The following is an 18,365-nucleotide window of genomic DNA, read 5'->3' as shown; positions in this document are numbered from 1 at the left end:
GGAAGGCCGGGCGCAGCCATCTGGGTGGGGCCGGGCCTGGGCAGAGCCACGAGTGGAACCCACCCGGTTCAAGGGCACCAGGTGGTGGGAGAGGCTGGGGAGGGGCACTGGGGGGGGCCCTGGCCCTCCCTGGAAAGCCTGCAGTGTGGGTAGATGACCCCCTGCACCCAGACAGGCCACCCCGCCTCTCCCGACCGCGTGCAGTTGAGGACGCCAGCCTAGTCTTTAGATAACAGAGTTTATTTCAAACCGACCTCCACTCAGGCCCAGGGTTCCAGTGGCCAGCTGGCCAGGCAAGGGCTCGTCGGTCTCGCAGTGCCCACTGCCGCCATGACGTGCTCCCAGCAGAGCGCGTCTCCCTGCAGGCTCGGGGGGCTGTGGCAGAGGGTGGTGGTCGCCTGCCCAGCGGCTCTGTTCCGTCATTGCGTTTATACACTTCTTAGACTCCAGGGACCCTGGGTGGGCAGGAGGGGCCGTCTGCGGGCACTGGGCGGCGTGGCTGCCTCCCCGCCGGGCTCTCACCTGCCCCCAGGACAGCCACTGCAGAGTGGGGAGGGGTTCAGGGCAGAAAGGGTAGGGCCCAGCTTCAGGGGCCCCCTAGGGTCAGCCAGAAGGTAAACTTCAAGAGCGCCTCTGACACCAGCCTTTGAGCTGTCTGTCCACCCAGCCAGGGCTCAGGCGAGCAGGCAGGAGGCACGGAAACTCAGCTACTGTGACCATCCACCTCAGATCAGCCCACTGAGGCAGCCCACCCAGAGGAACCCCCATCCTGGCTACACGCAAAGAGCAGAAATGGGACAAACAGCCACACCCTTTAATGTCCCCATGCCGGCTGGACCTAGCTCAGAATCCGTCCCAGGCCCCTGCCCAGCCCTGCTACCCTGGGGGTTCATCAGGAGCTGCTGTCAGGAAGATCACAGGACCACTGGGGTCCTTGGCACAGGCTGGCATACTTGGGCAGGCAAGCCACCTTCAGAGCCTGCTTCTCCGTCCGTCCGCCGGTGCCTGGGTCCACGCGGAGCCCCACCCTGGGCCAGGGATCCACCTGCAGAGCCTGGGCCCCTTCTGCCCTTGGGCTCAGAGGGGAGAGTGCTGGGGACCGCTCGAGGGGGCTGGGTTTCCGCTGCCGTAGGCGCCTGTCCACCTCTCCCTCCCTCTGCTCGTAGGTGGGGGATACAACGTACTACATATGTATAGATAGCGGGGTGTGAATTCGGCATGCACTGGACTCCCAAGGTCTGTACAGGAAGTGGCTGTGCCCAGCCTGGGCACCAGCCATCATTTTTTTCGGACCAGGAAGGCCACCCCGAGAATCAGGGCTGCAGCAGCCACAGCCACACCCCCGGCCACTAGCAGCGGGGTCAAGTTCTCAAGAGGGCAGGGCCCCCGGCTGCTGGGGCCCCCACTGGGGGCCTCGCCCTCCTCAGCCCCGTCCCCAGGGCCCTTGGGCTCGGGGGCTGCATCAGGGGTGCTGGGGGCCGCGGGGGCCGGCTTCAGGTTGCTGTGGTTGTTGAGAAGGGCCGGGTCTGCCTTGGCCGGGGTCTTCTTGGCAGGTGGTGGCGTGGGGGTTGCCGGCGGCTCCTGCTTCTCCGCCTGGGCCTCCTTCTTCCCTGGCTTAGAGGATGGGGCCTTCCCATCCATAGCGGCGGGGGCTCGGCCCTCGGCCGCAGCCTTAGTGTCGGCCTTGGGGCTGTTGGTTGCCTTCCCTCTGGACTCCATGCTGGGTGCACCGGCGGGCTGTGTGGGACACGCGGGGGCAGGCAGGTGTCTAGATCACGGCAGCTCAGGACAGTTCACCTCTGGGCATCCTATGGGCCTGCTGGGGGAGACCCGATGAGGTTGGTGTCCTGTGCAGGCCCACGTCCTTGTCCCTTAGAGACCCGCTCAGCTCTCTGGACACTCCTCTCCTGGGGCTCAGCCTCCAGCTGGCCTCAGGCACCTCCTGAGAAGCCCTTCTGAGCACACGGGCAGGTGCTGTGGGCCCCCCTTTTGGGCTGGGGTGCTGGGATGAGGCCTGCTAGAGGCTTCAGTTCCCTCATCTGTGAAATGGTCTTGCCCACGCATGTCCTGTGTCCATCTTGTCGGCCCAGGGTGGGGAGGTCCTGACCAGGAAGAGAGCACCCACCCAGCCCTGAGATGTGTGGCCAGGGAGGTGGCTGGCAGCCCATGGGCCTGGGCAGAACTGACCATGCGCCCTTCTCAGGGCTGGGTGGGTTTGCAGGGGGGGCGGTACGTGGGAACCCAGAGTCTGGGCTTTCAGGCACGTGGGGTCATAATGGACCCAAGGTCGCCAGGACCCAGCTTGGACAAAGCCAGGGTGTCTCCCCAGAGGCTGGAGAAGCCGGCGGGAGGGCAGCGACAGGCCTGGGCTCCCAGCCGGTCATGGACCCCTTCTCAGTGCCCACCCCAGGCCTGGCCTTGCCTACTCCAGCTTCAGAGCGGGGAGCCCTTCCTGACCCTGAGGTCATGCCTGCCTCTGGGGGTGGAGGGAGTCCCTGAGGTGAGCCTGGAGCGGGCACCCCCGAGGCAGGGCCAGGCAGAGACTGGGCGCTCTGGGCAGTAGGGAAGGCCTGGCCCTGATCCTCAGAGTCAGGCACAGGGCAGGGGGCTGGTGGCCTTGCCCCTCTGGACCCGTCTTCCCTCCCGGGAGTGGACCCGGCTGTCCACAGCTCCTCTGGGAGGCTGAGGAACTCCTGCAGGGGGAGGGAGCCTGTGTGGGAGGAGGCGGCCCGGGGCCCCACCCCGACACACTGAAGGTCGCCTGAAGGTCACGTGCGGGACGGGGGTGTCGTGGGGAGGACTGTCCCACTTCCAGGGAACCCAAGAGCCCGTCATCCCTGTCATTCTGGAGGGGCACCCCGCTGCTGGGCATCAAGTTCGCAAAGGGCAGGTGGTCCACGCTCCCCCTCCCCCAGACCCTCGGTTATTTTGGGCTCATACTGACGTCACCGGCTGCCCCTCCCCCTCCAGGCGTCTGTGCCCAAGAGAGCAGGGGGCTCCGGAGCGCCCCCGATGACCTTCATAGCGGAGAACCTGCCGCTCTGTCCAGGGGCCCCACGCCCCGCTCCCGCCCCAGATCCCGCGCCGCCGAGTCCCCGCCGCCTTACGCTGCCGCTCGCGGCGCTCCCACCTCAGGGCCGCGCGCTCTCCGCGGGACCACGGCTGACCGGACGGACGGCGGCGGGCGGCGGCTGCGGATGCAAGGACTGGGAGTTTCCCACAATGCACTGCTCCCGGCGCAGGAAGCGGGGCGGGGACCGCATCAGCGCGGGCTCCGCCCACCCGCTCGAGGCCACCACAGCGCCCCGGAGCGGCCGGGACCTCTGGGGACCCCAAGCCCAGTTCCGCTTTTGATCCGAAGGGCGGCTTAGCGTCAAGGTGAGCGGCTGAGGCGGGCTTTCTCCCACCTCCATCAGACCGCGAGGGAGTCAGGAGGCCATTCTAACCAGGCGCCGCTACAGCCAGTGTGCCATAGCTGGGCAGGCGGACCCAGGACAGGAGGGGGAGCGGAGCCAGTTACCAGGCGAGCGGGACGCCCTTCACCCCCAAGAGTCTAGAAAAGGCATCTACTTAGAATATTTATTTATCTTCTTACAGGACAAGACACAAAAAGTTACAACTTCTTAAAACTCTTTAAAAGAAAAAAATAGAATTCTGTAAGCAGCAGCAGCAGCTTCCAAGGTACAGATGTGACGGGAGAGAGCAGCTCCCAGGAACAACCGTGAACTGGGGGGCCCAGGCCTGAGCCCCAGGTAGTGTCACTGGGAAGGGGCCTCCGGGAGGGGGCCCGGGGGTGGGGCCACAGCACCGGCACATCAGATCATCACCAACACGACCACGTGGCTGGGGGTGGAGCAGGTCTGGACGAGCTGCCTCAGGTCACAACATCAAGGGTAGGGGAGGGCAGAGCTTTCCTAAGTGTGGTCAGGGGCCTTACCCAGAAGCCTGGAGGGCAGGCTAAGCCCGGGGAAGACCGGAGGGGCAGCTCCTGGTGCCCCCCAGAAGATGCTCCCGGGCTCCATACTGGTCCTCATGCCCGCCCTCCCCGACCTCGAGGGGGCGTGGCCTCAGAAGTAGGGCCGGGGGCGGAGAGACTGATTCCTGGACGGGGTCACTGGGGAGTCAAGGGCACACACCCACGCGCGCTCACACGCTTCTGCGCACACACACACACACACACACACACACACACACACTGCCTGGCCACGTGGGGACGGCTGGAGGCCCCCACAGCCCTACCCCTGAGGGGCCAGGGCAGCAGAGGGTGGCCGTCACCCGCCCCCCACATTCACACACACATGCACAAAGCCTCGCATGGGCTGGGTCCCCAGCTGGGTCCCACAGTGGGGGCGGGGGACCTGTCCTGGGAGTCATCACTCAGGGCCACCCCCAGTCTAGGATTCCTGGCTCAATGTGGGGGCAGGAGAGCCCTATCCTCCTGCAAGGCTGGCCAAGGCAAGTGAGCGGCAGCAGGGGAGGCTGGACGGACAGACGGAGGGGTGGACAGAGCCGCTTGTGCTCGGCAAGTTAATAAATAGGTTTGTGCGGGGTCCCCTTGGTGGACTAGGGGCCAAGCCTCGGGGACAGGAGCTGGTAGACTGGAGGGGAGGGTCTAGCCTGCCCAGCCCAGGCTGGCGGCCCCCAGTCCAGAGACCAGCTCTGTCCCTGGGGGTTGTTCAGACCGGGGCAGAGGTGGGCAGGGCTGGCTCCAGGAACGTTTCTAAGTAAGACGTTGGTCCCGGGGGCGGTGTAGCCAGGGCCCCGGGGGCGGTGTAGCCAGGGCCCCGCCAGGCGTGCGTGCCTACCCTGCACTCCCCCTCTCCCCGCCCCTACCCGTCCGGGTGGGGAGAGACTCTTGTGGCGTCCCCGGGGTGGGTGGGGGGGGGCTGCCTGCCTCGGCCTCAGCCCCACTCTGGTCCCGCTCGACTGGAGGGCGACGGGCGGCTGCCCGGGCTCAGGGCTGGATGCGCGGCAGCCCCAGCAGGGTCTCAGCGATGCCCAGGAAGTAAACCACTTGAGCAATGCCGAACAGCGGGGCAATGACCAGGGCACGGCAGTAAGCGCCCTTCAGGAAGGCGGAGGGGCCCTCGTTCCGCAGGATCTTCCTGCAGGGAGACAGCGGGGGTTGGGGGTGGGGGCAGAGCCACGACGCTGGGGCCACCCTGCCCTCCCCGGCCCCTGGGGGCTCACCCACCTGGCACAGTCCAGGAATCCTGAGTAGGTGTCCTCGTTGATGCCACGCTGCAGTGACTGGAGCCGAGTCTTAACCACTGCAAGGGGCACACGGGTCAGTGTGGGCCTCCAGCCCGGACCCACCCCCCAGCCCTGCCCTGCCCCAAGCTGGGCACCGACCATCACAGGGGTTGACAGCCACAGCAGCCGCGCTCCCAGCCACGCAACCGGCTAGGAAGGACACGTAGAAAGGCGACTTCTCCCCAGGTGCTGGCCGGCCCAGCTCGTTCAGGTTGGCGAAGAGGGGGAAGTAGACGATGGAGAAGGGGACGTCCCTGTCGGGGGATCGCAGGGTGACTGGCTGGGACGCATGGGGCGGACGGGTGCGTAGGCCTCCCCTCGCCCTGCCTGCCCCCCAACCTGAGCAGCGTGGCCCCCAGGCCCTTGTAGAGACCAGCGATGCCACGGCTCCGCAGCAGGTCCCTGGTCAGCTGAGTGGCCGTGGGTCGGGGGGTGGCCGGAGCCTCCACCGAGGGCTGGGCACTCCCCTGGCCCGAGAGCTGGGCCTGGGCGGACAGGATCTTCCTCTGGGCGGCTGGGGAGAAAGGAGGCAGCCGGCTGGTCTCCCTCGGAGCACGGGGTGGGGGCGGGGACGGGGTCAGCCCCGGGGTCAGCCCCCACGCCCCGCCCCCCAGCCCTCACCGAGGCGGCCCGCGTCCTGGAGCTGGATCTTCAGCATCTCCATGGGGGTGGTCACGATCACCTGGCAGGTGCCGGCCCCGCAGCCCGCCAGCATCTCCTTCAACAGGGTTAGCTGCTGCCTGCAGTAAAGAAGGCGGGGCTGCAAGGCAGAGGCAGAGGCCCTGGCAGGGCTGGGGGACGTGAAGGGGGTGGGACTGGTGAAGACAGAGGCGGGCCCCCTCCCCCGCCGCCCTCCAGAAACAGGCACCGAGCCGAGAGACAGACGCTCACAGCGGGGCTGGGGCCGGGCCGAGGACTGTTCTCAGCAAACAAAACTGGAGGCGGGGTAGGGGGTTCAAGCGCTCCTCGGGACTACCGCCCTTTCACCCTACCCTCCAGTGATAGGGAAAACTGGCCAGTGCCCCCCAAACCCCAGCCTACAAGAGGCAGCAGGCAGTGGCTAGGGGCCAAGGACCCCTGGGGCCTGAGCACGGCGGGGACAGAGGAAGCAGGCCCTGCAGGCCGGGGTGAGGGGCCCCCAGGACGGCAGGTCCTTTGTCCTCTGGAGGCACAGGCTCCCCTCCCTTCGTGACTGTGGCCCCAGCAGCCAGCCCCTCACCCATCCTTGGAGAGCTGGTGTCGGAAGAAGTCGTTGGCTGCCAGCTTGATGGCCTTCTCAGGGGTGACGAGGGTCAGGTTCACGGCGGCTCCTGCGTGGCGCGCGGATGGGTCAGTGGCCGGGGCCGGGAGGCTCTTGGCGGGCGCTTGCCTCTCAGTTGGCAGAGCCCTCCCCCCGCCCCCTCGTGCCTTGGCGGCTCCTCCCGCCCTCTCACCCACATTTGTGCCCAGTGGGGGTGGGGGCAGCGCGTCCTCCTCCAGGCGACCCTCCCGGTCCAGCGGGTGGGCCTCCATGAGGAACACCCCCTCTGCAATACAGAGGTGGGGGGCCTGGGGGGGCGCTGCGTCCAGCCTGGGGTGCGCCAGAGCTGAGGAGGCAGTGTGAGCCCCTCTCCGTGCAAGGACTCAGCTGCACAGCATCTGGGCAAATCCAGGCTTGGTGGTTGTCTAAGTGGCTTTGCAATCAGGCACCCCCCTTCCCCGAGAGTGTCCTGGCGCAGACAGTGTCCCACCTGTCCCGGGAGGAGGTCCTGCCATGCTGGGTGCCGGCAGTGGTGGAGGACGGCGCTGAGCACTGCCCTTCCCCAAACCCAGCCAGGGTGTAGCTGCAGCCAGCCCCCACGGGGTGCATCCCCACCATCCATCCAGGCCCTCCCGCCCCCCGCCCCGCCTCACCACGGTACATCCCGAAGTAGCCCTCTGAGCGGATGGTCTTGATGAGGCAGTCGGACCTGCAGCCCCAGGGGTAGGAGGGAGCCAGGGGTTAGCCAGGGTCCAGTACCAGCCCCCGCCTTGACCCAGGCAGGAGTGCCCCCAGGCCTGCCCCCACCCCCCCAGCTCACATGCTGGTGTACACGCGCTGGCCATTCTGCTGGTTCTGAAGCCTCGTCTTGGCCAGGTCGATGGGGAACACGCAGGTGACCCCGATCAGGCCGGCGATGCCGCCATTGATGAGCTTGGCTGGCAGGCTGCGTGGGCAGACGGGAGGTCAGGCGGCCTCCTCGGCCATAGGCCGGCCAGGAGGGAGGGCAGGGTGGGGTGAGGCTGGGCTGGGCTCTGACCTGATCTGCTTATCGGCCATTTAACTCGGGAGCACCCAGGTAGGAGCTGTGGAGCTAGATGCCAGACAGCGGGGGAGGGAGCGCAGGGCGGAGGCTGGTCCTCTGCTTTCAAGGGTATTTCCAAACCAGCGCTTCTGTCCTAGGAGAGAGGGGACTGCAACCAGCGGGGGCGGGCAGACGGGAGAAGCACACCAGAGGAACAGGCTTCCTTGTTTTTCTTCCAGGGACTCGCAGGGGCTCCGAGCGGCTCCCCCAGGCCCCCAAGCCCACTCGGGCGGGCTACACATTGTGGGCTTGAAGCGTGCCAGGAGGCCCACCACCTGGCCCCATCCCTGGGCCACCTGGCTTCCTCTCAAGGTTCCCCATCAGCGCGTCCTCCCAGCTGGCCTTGCTCACGCTCACATGCACCGAGCCCTTTAAAGGGCCAGGCGCCGCCTTTCCCTGGGCTGGGCTGTGCCAACCCCATCCTCAAGCAGCCTGCTCTGTCAGGAGAGGGGTGACAGAGCCCCAGGGGCCCCTGCAGGGCTCAGCTCACAGCTGCCCAGGTAGATGCACCCAGCGCAGGTGGAGCCCCTGCTCATGGCACCTCCAGGCTGGAGCCCCAGACCAGGCTCCCCTGGAAGAAGCACCAGCTCAGCCACAGCCAGCCTGTGCCCATCCTCCCAGGAACTTCACCCCCTGACTGCACACACACACACACAGGCTCGCTGTGGCTGGCCCACCCCCTCTTCCCGGGGGCAGGCCCAGGAGGCCCCTCTCTCTAGGGGCAGGGCTGGGGAGCCAGAGCCGGCCCCAGGGACCTCTGGCGGGGGGCGCCCCCCAGCCGGCGCCGAGACCAGCTGTCCCTGCCTCGCACCCGCAGCGCCGCTAGTCCGGTCACACGGCTGGCTCACACCTGCCGTCGCTCGCGGACCGGTGACCTTCACCCCGGCTTCCCCGGGCCGGGCGGCCCCCTGCCCCCTCGGCAGCCCGCCGCCCCCGCCGTGGTCCCGCTCACCCCGGGCGCGCAGGACCGGCTCCTCCACGGCTCCTCCTGGAGACTCCAGCCCGCGGGCGGCGGGCGGGCGGGGGAGGGCCGGCGGCCGGGGGCGGCGCCGGCGGCGGGGATTGGCTGCGGGGCGGGGCGGGGCGGGCCGGGGGGGGCGAGTTTCTCTTTCACTTTGGGCGGGAGAAGGCGCCCTGCCGCCGCGGGAGAAGGGATGGGAAGGGGGCGTGACAGCTTCTGGGAGGCCTGGGCTGGCCTCCGAGCCCCCTCCGGCCCATGAGGCAGCGGGTCTGACGGGCTAACCCAGCCGAGCTACGCAGCCGGTTCGCGGGGCCCCGGCCCGCGGACGCCGTGCACCCAGATGTTCCCTGAGCTTTCCTCTGCGGCCAGCAGGCGGGCTCTGGGACCCCAGGAATGGGGCTCTCTCTGTGCCCGGGGAAAAGGGAATCCGGAGCCGTAGGGTGATGGGCTGTGCCCACTGTGTCTGTGGGCCGTGTGTCTTCTGGGAGGTGCATTTCAGGGAAAACTCATGCGGGAGCGGAGAAGACACGCTTGTCTGCTGCAAAGGCCAGGGGGTGGCTGGGTCGCAGAGACCACCCGCTGCCACCCACACTCCCAAAACCCTCTGACCCCCCCAGATGCCTCCCAACGAACTCACCCAAAGCCTCAGTGCCCCAGTCTCAGAGAAGAGCCTGACCTCTGCACTTCAACCTGACCCTCTCTCCCCACCCCCACTCCCAGGTGCAAACTGGCCGCAGCCGACTGTTGTCCCCGACCCTTGGGGACAAGGTCCACACTCTGCCCTCTTGGACCTGAGCGAGCCCACCAGACGCCACTTCTTGCCCAGTGTAAGGGACACCTGGATGCTGGAGTCCCGGAAGGGGAGCAGCTGTCTCGGGATAGAGGCGCGCCTGGAGATCCCAGCCTGAGACCGTCAGCCCTGGGTCCGACCCTGGCGCTGGGATGGAGGAGACGCTTCCGAACCCAGTAGTGTGGGGAGGGCCTCTGCCGGGGGAGGACGGGCAAGGGGTCCTCTGGGCCAGGAAGCCTCCTTTTCCTGTCCTCACTCGATGGTTCCTACCACCTGCTCAGGAGACAGCTCAGAGGGCCCTCCCCTTGCACCCCAGGTTGCCATAGAGACTCGGCAGCCCCAGCGCGGCCTCAGGCCCCGGGCTGTCAGCCCTCCCGGTCGGTCTCCCCCGGCTCCTGCAGCGTCCTCAACTGGGGCTGCAGGCGAAGCTGTGGACAGCTCAGCTCAGAGGCCCCCCCAGGAGGTAAAATCTGCCACGAAGCCACTGGACTCCCTCACCCCCAGGAAAGGGAAAGGCTGTGAGGCTCCGAGTCTGGGACCGGCCCTTCCCTCCCCATTCATCTCCCTCCGCCCCTTGCCCCGGAGAGGCGCTTTCAGTCCCGCCGGCTGGAGGGGCGCCAACCTGGCGACAAAGGAGGCGCGGAGTGGGGGTTCAGGGCTGCGATTGGAAGCCCGGCTCAACTCCCTGTCCAGCTGGAAGGAGTCCCCATGAGGCCCGGCTCGCCACGCTGAAGCCCGCCAGGCGATGGCGACTTCAGCCACCCACGTGTCCACGTACGTCCCGCAGGGCCCCACGTGCGGGTCCCCCACGGCCCGGCTCGTTCCTTGGGGACTGGCCTCCGTCTCCCGACCGGCGAGGACACGTGTGCGCGGGGAGCGCGCCCGGCACCGCCCGGGGCCCGGCCTCCCACACTCGGGCGGCAGCGGATCCGAGCATCCGCCGGCGCGGGCCCCGCAGAAACCGCCTCGTCCGGGCAGATGTCACTTCCCACAGCCGCCGTGGTGCCCCTCGACTCCGCGGCCGGGCTGCACTCGGGTGGGCGCAGCGGAAGGAGCCGCCAGGGGGGCACTCACCGCGCGCTCTGCCGCCGCTGCCGCCGCCTCTGCCGCCGCGCTGGCCTCCCCGCCTCGCCGCGCGCGCGGCTGCACCTAAGCGCGGGGGCGCGTCCGCTCGGCGCCGCGCGCGCTCCGCCCCCGGCCGGCGGTTGGCTCGCGGACTCCGGCTCCCCCTCCTGGCCGCCCGGGCCACTGCCCTCGGCAGGCCCCAGCCCGGCGCCAGCCGGCGCTCCAGGTCTCCACGGGTTTTCACTGGCCGTTCGACCTCGCGCCGGTGCATCGGCCAGGGACTACTTCCGTCGGGCCAGCGGATGGGGGTGCGCTGGGACGAAGTGTCCCTAAGGGAGGAGCCGTGGGAACTGAATTGGCCAAAGCGGGCCCCCAACCAAAAGGCAGATGCGCCATCCTGCACACGACTGTATTCACGGGGCAGCAGCTGTTACTTTGCAGCTGGGACTCCACTCCCTCCCTGAGATCAGGACCCAGTGCAGGCCGTGGGCGCAGACCAGCGGGAAGGAGAGCTGTGCGGAAGGAAGTCTGTACCCAGGCCCGCTTGCAGCAGAGCAGGGCCGGGCCTCAGATCACCTGGCCGCCCCTGGCGTTCCACCGGCCTCTCCACCCGAGAAAGTCAGTGCTGAGACAGCGACCAGGCAGTGTATGTGTGTTACACCGGTGGGGGTCACTCTGCTCACACGCAGGGCAGGTTTGAAAGCGGGAGCCTCAGGGTCCAGCCCGAAGTCCGGGGTCTAAGCCTGGGCAGGCTCTGGGGAAGGTGACGGCGACCGGTCAGGCGAGGCGAGGTTCCTGGGGGCCAGGCTCGTGTGACGGATGCCCTCTTGGTACTTGCGGCGGCCAAGCTCCAGGACAGCCCGCACCTCTTCGGCCACGTCCCGCCGGTCACTCTGCTCCAGAGCCTGCACGAGGCGCCCCGCGGCCCCCGGCTGCCCAGCCTGGCGCTCCGCCCAGGAGAAGAGCATGTGGCGGACCTGCCCATCCAGGTCATCCCTGGGGGGACAGGGGAGCAGTCGGGGGGCCCGCCAAGACCACCCGCCGAGCCGAGGGCCTTGCTCTCCCTCCTGGCATGGGGCCTTGCTCCCTGGGCCAGGGGCAGCCAAACCCTTCCTTTCCTGCCCGTCTGCCCTGCCCTCCCTCCCCTGGACGGAACCTCAGCCAGCCTCTGGGGGGAAGCCAGCAGGACGAGAGAGGCTCAGAACTGACCGGAACTCATGCCGGATGCGCTGGAGCTCACGGTAAGGCAGGCCCAGGTGCAGGGCCACAGCTGGCCAGTCAGGGCCCAGGCGCCCGGCCACATTCAGCAGGTTGCTCTGGGTCAGGAAGCCAGTCTCGGCGTCGCCCAGGTTCAGAGGTGCCAGGGAGAGGCCAGGCTCCCGGGTCGGGCCCTCGCATCCCCGCAATCTCTGCGGGCAGGTCGAGGTGGCAGTGAGCCCCGGCCTCACCCCAGCCCACCCCGGCGGCTCCTCCCCCGTCCCCTCCACACGGGGCTCCCCAGCCAGGCCTCACGGGCAGCTTGATGGGCAGAGTGGCCATCCACAGGGCAGCTGGGCCCCTCTTCTGCCGGGCAGCCTCTGCCTCCTCAGGCACTCCCTCCGGCACCTCGCCCCGGTAGAAGGACACCTGGGGAAGAGGAGAAGGTGGGCTTCGGCGCTCTGGCTTTGGCCCGGGCAGCCCGGGGCGCCCACTGCATGGCCCACCTGGCCCCTCACGGCCCGAGCCCGTCGGTCCAGGGCGGTGGTCACGTACACCTCCTTCAAATTCTTCAGGTGGGAGTAGAAGACAAAGCAGAGCCTGCCCTCCACGCAGTCGGGGCGGTCTGCGGGCACAGGGGGCTCAGCGGGGGCGGGGCGCAGGCCCAGCGCCCCGCCCCCGGGCGCCCGGCCACACCTGCGTCGATGTCGATTCCCCTCTCGAAGGCGGCGAAGAACTTCTCGCCCTCAAACATCTCCACGGTGTCCGAGGGCTCAGGGCCGCGGTATCGCTCCAGCAGCCGCCGCAGGGTGGCGTCCACCTGCGGGGCGAGGGACCCGCTGGCTGGGAGGCTGACGCCCTGCGCCCCTGCCCCGTCCCCCGGCCCTCCGCCGCCCCCACCTTGCTGCGGGGCAGGCACTGCAGCAGGACCTGCTTGGGGTCCCGGCGTCTCTGCAGCGCGATGAGGTTCACGCGGTGCAGCCGCAGCCGCTCCCAGGCCTTCTGCGCCAGGCTCCCCACGCAGGCCTTGGTGGTGTACCAGAGCCAGTACCTGGAAACGCGGGGGTGAGGGGGACCCTGCAGGCTGGGGGGCGGCTGTGGGGAGGGGGCCGAGGAGGTGGGGGCACTGACCAGGAGAAGCGCGTGACCCGGAAGCGTGCGTACAGGTGCGTGAGCTCCAGGGCCACCTGCGCCGTGACGTCGTCCCAGGCGGCCGCGGGGGCAGCCCGATGCAGCAGGTGCAGGCGGGCACGGTCCAGACTCAGGCCTGGGGGGTGCAACGGCGGAGGCCTCTGGCTGGGGCGCCCCTCCTGATCGCCGCCCCCGCCCGTGCCGCGCCGCTGCCCTCACCTGTGACGCCGGGCGGCAGAGGAAGCTGGACAGTGACTGGCCGGAGGAAGCTCGAGGGGCTGCTCTGCGAGAGGCAGAGCAGGGGGCTGGAGGCCGCCTCGGGCTCCCCGAGCAGGGCCTGCAGCGCTCTGCTGCCCACGTGCACCACCTGGAGCACACAGGCCGCCCCTGCGGTCACTTCTGCGCCCGGGCGCCTCCGCCACCCCAGCGGGCGTCCCGGCCCCCACCTGCATGCGGACGCGCCGCGGCTCCTCGGTGGCCCCCGGGGGGAAGGTGACCCTGACCCCGGCGTGTCCCGAGGAGCACAGCAGCGTCCCCTCCGGCGGCACCAGGCGGGCGTCGGACACAGGGCGCGAAACCACGAGGAACCAGGAGAAGTGGGGCACCTGGCAGTGGGCCCAGAGCCGCTGGCGTGGGCGCAGAACACAAGGTCAGGGCCGGCAGGGAGCGTGGGCATGGGCGCAGGGCATGGGTGAGGGTCAGCGGGCCGGGGCCGGGGTGGCGGGTCGGAGCAGGGCTGCGGGTCAGGGCCAGAGGGCGTGGGCGCAGGGCATGGGTCAGGGGCGGCGGGCTGGGGCAGGGCTGCGGGCATGGGTGCGGGGCACAGGTCAGGGCCGGCGGGCTGGGGCGGGGGACAGGTCAGGGCTGGCCCTCCCCGATGGCCCAGGCCACCCTCACCGTGGGCGCCTCCTCCTCCAGGCAGGTCTCTAGGTCGCTCCAGCTGTTGCCACTCAGCGTCCTGACCACCACCTCGCGGCAACGCCTGGCCCGCGGGGGCACGAAGAGCAGCCACAGGCCCACCTCCTACCAGGCGAGGGGGGCGTGAGCGCCGGGGCACGTTGGGCCCTGCTCTCCGGGGCCCTCGCCCACCCCACCCTGCCCCGGCCGTGCCTGCTGGAAGGCCGCCCCGTGGGGCTGCAGCTCTAGGACCCCGCTGAGCAGAGCGTCGTGGGGACCCAGGGGCACGAGGCGCGGCTCCGGCGGCCACAGGCGGTAGCGGATGGTCACGGGGGCAGCAGCAGCCCCCGCAGGGAACTGCAGGCGGACGCCGCAGGCCAAGGTCACGGAGCAGCCTTGGGGGGTCACGGCAAAGCTGAGGGAAGACAGGAGCGCACAGGGTCAGACACAGCAGGGTCCCCTAGGTCAGTCTGGCACCCCGGGCACCCGTGGGAGGCCCTCGAGGCACAGGCAGGTGCTCGGCGAAGGCAGAGTGCCGAGGTGGACAGAGGCTTTTCCAGCCCAGCCTCTCCCTCATGTCACACCTGTCCAGATCTGAGGTCAGCAGCAGCCTGGGCATTTCTGGGACGACGGGTGTCCCTGGGGAAGGACAGATGTGAGGTTACGCCAGTGATGACACCTGCATCCTGTCTGTGGTCTGCCCCCAGCCCCACCGCGACCCTACCTGGGGGGCTAGGGGGGTCAGGAGGGGGCCTGCCCAAGGGGTTTCCTTGCAGCCGCACGAAGGGGGCCTCCAGCAGCTCAGGGGGCACGTCCCGGAGCTGGTTGTCCCTCAGGTCAAGCCGGGTGAGCAGCGGGAGGCAGGCCAGGCTGGCGGGCACCGACGCCAGGAGGTTGCTGTGCAGAATGAAGAGCCGTAGGGCCCGCAGCCCCGCTGCGGGAGGCGCCGGCTTAGGGCCAGCAGAGGATTGTCACGGCCACCCCCGTCCCCGAGTGCCAGGCCAGCCGGCTCGCACTGGGGCCTCCTGGGAAGCCCTTTCAGTCTCCGCCCTGTAGCTGGACTAGAGAGCTCGGGGAGGCCTGTGCAGGTGGAGAGCCTTGCCAGCCAGGGAGGCCGGGGGCACGCAAGGGTTGCTGGGGGGGCGGACGCTCAGGCGGGCTGGCCCGTGTGTACAGGGCACCGCAGAAGACAGACAGCCGCAGAGAGGGGCAGGGCAGCCAGCGGCCCACAGGCACTCCCCACTGGGCCTGGGGAGCTAGGGCCGCGACTCACCAAGGGAGCTGGGGAGGCTCTGCAGCCGGTTGGAGGCCAGATTGAGCTCGGCCAGGCTCCCCAGGCCTCCGATCTCAGGGGGCAGGGCCTCCAGCAAGTTCCCAGAGAGATCGAGGCGCTGCAAGCTGGACAGGGCCCCCAGGGCTGGGGGCAGCGTTCGCAGGCGGTTGTGGGTGACGGCGAGGAAGGTGAGGGCGGGGAGGGTCCCCAGGGCCGCGGGCAGTTCTGAGAGGCAGTTACGAGACAGCAGGAGGGCGTCCAGGCCACACATCTGGGGGACGCAGGCCGGCAGTGTCTCCAGGCTGTTGAAGCTCAGATCCAGGTGGGCCAAGTGGGCTAGGCTGCTCAGGCTGGCGGGCAGCGTGGTGAGCGACCCCCGGAGGCAGGCACCCAAGGCATCCCGACGTTGCCCACCTGATGAGGGAAAGGCAGACAGACGTGGCCGTCAAATTCAGAGTCCCAGGTGAGCCCAGCTCTGCCAGCCAGGGAAACGGGTACATGGAAACGCAGAGCTCTGCCCCAACCCCAGCAAAACAGAGACAGACAGATGCTGGAGAGAGCCACCCGCAGGTGAGGTGGGCAGACACAAGCGGCACGGCCTCATCTCCGCTGAGAGCCAGCACCAGTGGCCCGCCTCAGGAAAAAGACCCACCCTGGGGACTCCCGGAGACCCCACTGTGCAGCTGCTGGTTCCGGGAGTCTGGGCGCAGCCAGCTTCCTCTTGGGGGAACGCAGCTGGGTAGAGCTGTGCAGGGAATAGGGCTGGGGCCGGAGTCCACCTTTCGCGACCAGGAAGCAGAGGCAGGAGCTAGAGAGAGGCTGGGCCAGGGCTGGGACTTGGGGGGCTCACCTTTGAGGACCAGGGAGCGGAGGCGTGGCAGGCTCCAAGGCAGCCGGGCCAGGGCGGCCTCCAGCAGCTGAGGGTCCTCGTGGCCACTCAGCTGCAGGAAGTCCACCTCCAGCAGCTGAGGGGCCTGCTGGGCGCAGAGGCGCAGCAGCTGGCGGCAGCCCCCGGGGTGCAGGTGCAGGCTCAGCCGGTTCCCTGCCGGGAGCGGGGGCACCTCCGGCCCCGCACTCACAGCCTCTGAAGCATCTCTCGCAGCATCTTCTGGGGCTGATGTCGCGGGCACCGGCCCCGCCTCCACCGCAGCCATCGCCCAACAGCCGTCCTCGGGGACCAGACATGTCCCAGCTCGCCAGGCAGGCCTGCTCAGGCAGGGCCCGAAGAGGCTGCAGAGTCAGGGGGAGGAGTGGGCTGGGCGTCCTCCCAGCCAGAGGAAGGGGGACTCGGGCTGGGGGGAGCCAGGCCTGCTGGTCCAGAGTCCAACGCCTAGGCTGGACAGACTGTCACCGACATGGGCTGGGCAACAGGACTCCCCGGGGCTGGGAAGGCAGCAGGCAGGAGACCTGAGTGCAGAGGGGCTTGGGGACATGCCTGAGGGACTGGGGGAGGGAGGCTTCACACCCTGAGTCCACAGACTTGAAAAGGGACTCCTAGTCCAGCGCCCCCCCCCCCCCAACTCCGCCTGCTGGGCGCCAGAGTCCCACCTCCAACCTTCACATTTCTCGGCTCCAACCCGAGGCACTGGCTCTCATCTACCACGTGGGGGCGGTGGCCCAGGAAAGGACGCGAGTGATCCTGCCCGCGTCTTGTCCAGCAGTGCGAGGGGGTTCCTGAGAACGGGACCCCACTTCCTGGCCCCTGGTGGAGGACTCCCCCGCCACCAGCTCGCAGCTCGGTCCGCAGGGGAGGTCGGTGCACCGCGCAGTCGCCGCCCCCACGGCCTGGGGCGTGTCCTGGGAGAGAGAGCACCGCAACACCCCCACCCCAACCTCCGCGTCCCCTAGACGCGCCCGCGGCCCGCGCGGCACCTGCGCTCCCGGCGGCGCGTTTCCGGGTCCGGCCGCGTGGGAAGCTCGCCTGGCGCCGGCAGGGTCCGCCGGCAGGGGTCTCAGGGTCCCGCCCGCCCCTCCCGCCCCGCCTGCTCTCTGCCGGACACCGCCCCGCCGCACTCAGCTTCCTGTCTGCCGGCGTGCGTCTGTGCGACCGGCCTTCCCGCGGGAAGGCCCGCTTTTCGCGCCACAAAGCCCAACCTTTCCGAGGCTCTCGGTCCCTGGGCCCGCTCTGCTCTGGTTGCGCATTCCCGGCCCCGTGTTAAAATGGACCGGTGCGCTCTCTGGCTGTAGGGGGTACTGAGGCCTGATCGCAGCTGCTGCCGCACGCCCACTTCCTGCCGGAGGACAGCACCGAGCTCCCCAGCCAGCCCCCAAAGGCCTCCTCTCAGGCCCCGTAGAGCCCAGGGCCCACCTTCCATGACCCTACCTTACGGGCACAGTCTGGGCCACCTCCCAGCGCCGCCCCCCTCCCCCAGCCCCAGCGGGCTTCCCCATAGTGAAGTTGCTCAGTCGTGTCCGACTCTGCGACCCCGTGGACTGTAGCCCACCAGGCTCCTCAGTCCAGGGAATTTTCCAGGCAAGATTACTGGAGTGGGCTGCCACTTCCCCATAGACTGCCTCCTTTCTCAGCGCCTCACAGCGAGGAAAAGGAGATGGGAGCGATCAGATGTGGCCCAAGGCCACCAGCTGGTGAAGGCCAAAGTCAAGGACTTCAAGCCAGATCTGTCTCAAGAAGGCCTTCCCGACTGGTCCTTCCTCACCTCACAGAGTAGGTGCCTGTGAACATACATGTCTGCTCCGGCCTGTTCTGCCCCAAGTGACACCTCTCTACCCTCTTTCCACCACCCTCCCCACCTGGACGGGCAGTTCCTGCTAGGCCTGTGTTCTCCCCAGCTCGTGTTCCCCCTTCAGTTTCCACATAGCTGCCAGAATACACACACACACACACACGCAGGACCACCACCCAGACTTAAAAAGTAATGAGTGATGGGTCATCAACTCAATGGACATGAGTTTGAGCAAACCCTGGGAGCTAGTGAAGGACAGGGAAGCCTGGCATGCTGCAGTCCATGGGGGTGTAGAGTCCGACAGGATTGAGCAACTGAGCAACAAGCAACGAAATCCTGACACATTACAATGTGAATGGACTTCCAGGGTATTACACTGAATGAAATAAGCCAGACACAAGAGGACAAATTCTGTATGATTCCATGTATGTAAGATCCCTAGAACAGTCAACATAGAAATGGAAAGTAAATGGGAGCCAGGGGCTGGGGAAGGGATGGGGTGTTGTTTAGAATTCAAGAAGAGGGAAAACGTTCTGCAGATAAACCGTGGTGACGGTCGCGTCAGTGTGAACGCATCTAGTGCCACCAAACTGTATGATTAAAGTGGTTTTACAGTATATTATCGTACCATTAAAAAAAAATCACAACCGACCACTTTCCCGTGTTACTGCAACAGTCCCATCCTTGCCAGATGGTTTTCCTCACCAGCTGCATGATCTTGAGCAAAAACCTTTTCTGTGCCCGACCCTCATCGATGGTTTCCGTGGGGCCTGCGTTATCACATCGGGGC

General features: G+C 68.1%; 3 protein-coding genes across 13 annotated transcripts; all 3 read right to left on the bottom strand.

Annotated features, from left to right (window-relative positions):
- Positions 1-219: 219 nt before the first annotated feature.
- On the bottom strand, positions 220-3,176 carry CEND1 (cell cycle exit and neuronal differentiation 1). 4 transcript variants are annotated; one of them, XM_027960001.2, is made up of 2 exons: positions 3,108-3,176; positions 220-1,819 (listed from the first exon to the last, which is right to left on the bottom strand). In XM_027960001.2, the coding sequence occupies exon 2, from the start codon at positions 1,717-1,719 to the stop codon at positions 1,279-1,281; it is 441 nt and encodes a 146-aa protein (XP_027815802.1). In that variant the 5' UTR covers positions 1,720-1,819; positions 3,108-3,176; the 3' UTR covers positions 220-1,278. The 4 variants fall into 4 exon arrangements, with proteins under 4 accessions (XP_027815802.1, XP_027815800.1, XP_027815803.1 ...); XM_027959999.2 differs by having other exon boundaries at positions 220-1,816; XM_027960002.2 differs by having other exon boundaries at positions 3,131-3,176.
- Positions 3,177-3,565: 389 nt separating this feature from the next.
- On the bottom strand, positions 3,566-10,453 carry SLC25A22 (solute carrier family 25 member 22). Of its 5 annotated transcripts, none has more exons than XM_027959986.2 (10): positions 10,403-10,453; positions 7,533-7,671; positions 7,314-7,439; positions 7,147-7,202; positions 6,473-6,563; positions 5,875-5,993; positions 5,593-5,767; positions 5,353-5,507; positions 5,195-5,270; positions 3,566-5,105 (listed from the first exon to the last, which is right to left on the bottom strand). In XM_027959986.2, exons 2-10 carry the CDS (start codon positions 7,550-7,552, stop codon positions 4,955-4,957), a joined length of 969 nt encoding a protein of 322 aa, XP_027815787.1. In that variant the 5' UTR covers positions 7,553-7,671; positions 10,403-10,453; the 3' UTR covers positions 3,566-4,954. The 5 variants fall into 5 exon arrangements, with proteins under 5 accessions (XP_027815787.1, XP_027815789.1, XP_027815786.1 ...); XM_027959988.3 differs by having other exon boundaries at positions 7,533-7,666; XM_027959985.2 differs by lacking the exon at positions 10,403-10,453 and adding an exon at positions 8,530-8,579.
- A 335-nt stretch (positions 10,454-10,788) lies between these two features.
- PIDD1 (p53-induced death domain protein 1) lies at positions 10,789-16,882 on the bottom strand. 4 transcript variants are annotated; one of them, XM_027960013.3, is made up of 16 exons: positions 16,440-16,882; positions 15,742-16,121; positions 14,892-15,305; positions 14,343-14,552; positions 14,203-14,257; positions 13,832-14,033; positions 13,619-13,744; positions 13,168-13,347; positions 12,941-13,088; positions 12,722-12,857; positions 12,491-12,641; positions 12,287-12,410; positions 12,097-12,215; positions 11,906-12,019; positions 11,603-11,802; positions 10,789-11,389 (listed from the first exon to the last, which is right to left on the bottom strand). In XM_027960013.3, the coding sequence occupies exons 2-16, from the start codon at positions 16,043-16,045 to the stop codon at positions 11,131-11,133; spliced, it is 2,742 nt and encodes a 913-aa protein (XP_027815814.1). In that variant the 5' UTR covers positions 16,046-16,121; positions 16,440-16,882; the 3' UTR covers positions 10,789-11,130. The 4 variants fall into 4 exon arrangements, with proteins under 4 accessions (XP_027815814.1, XP_042093722.1, XP_042093721.1 ...); XM_042237788.2 differs by having other exon boundaries at positions 12,941-13,004; XM_042237787.2 differs by having other exon boundaries at positions 16,447-16,882.
- Between the last annotated feature and the right edge of the window lie 1,483 nt (positions 16,883-18,365).

Source organism: Ovis aries, chromosome 21, assembly GCF_016772045.2.
Source record: "Ovis aries strain OAR_USU_Benz2616 breed Rambouillet chromosome 21, ARS-UI_Ramb_v3.0, whole genome shotgun sequence".
NCBI classification, from domain to species: Eukaryota; Metazoa; Chordata; class Mammalia; order Artiodactyla; family Bovidae; genus Ovis; species Ovis aries.
Note: the sequence above shows the minus strand (reverse complement) of the source record. Positions and strands in the feature narration are given on the sequence as shown.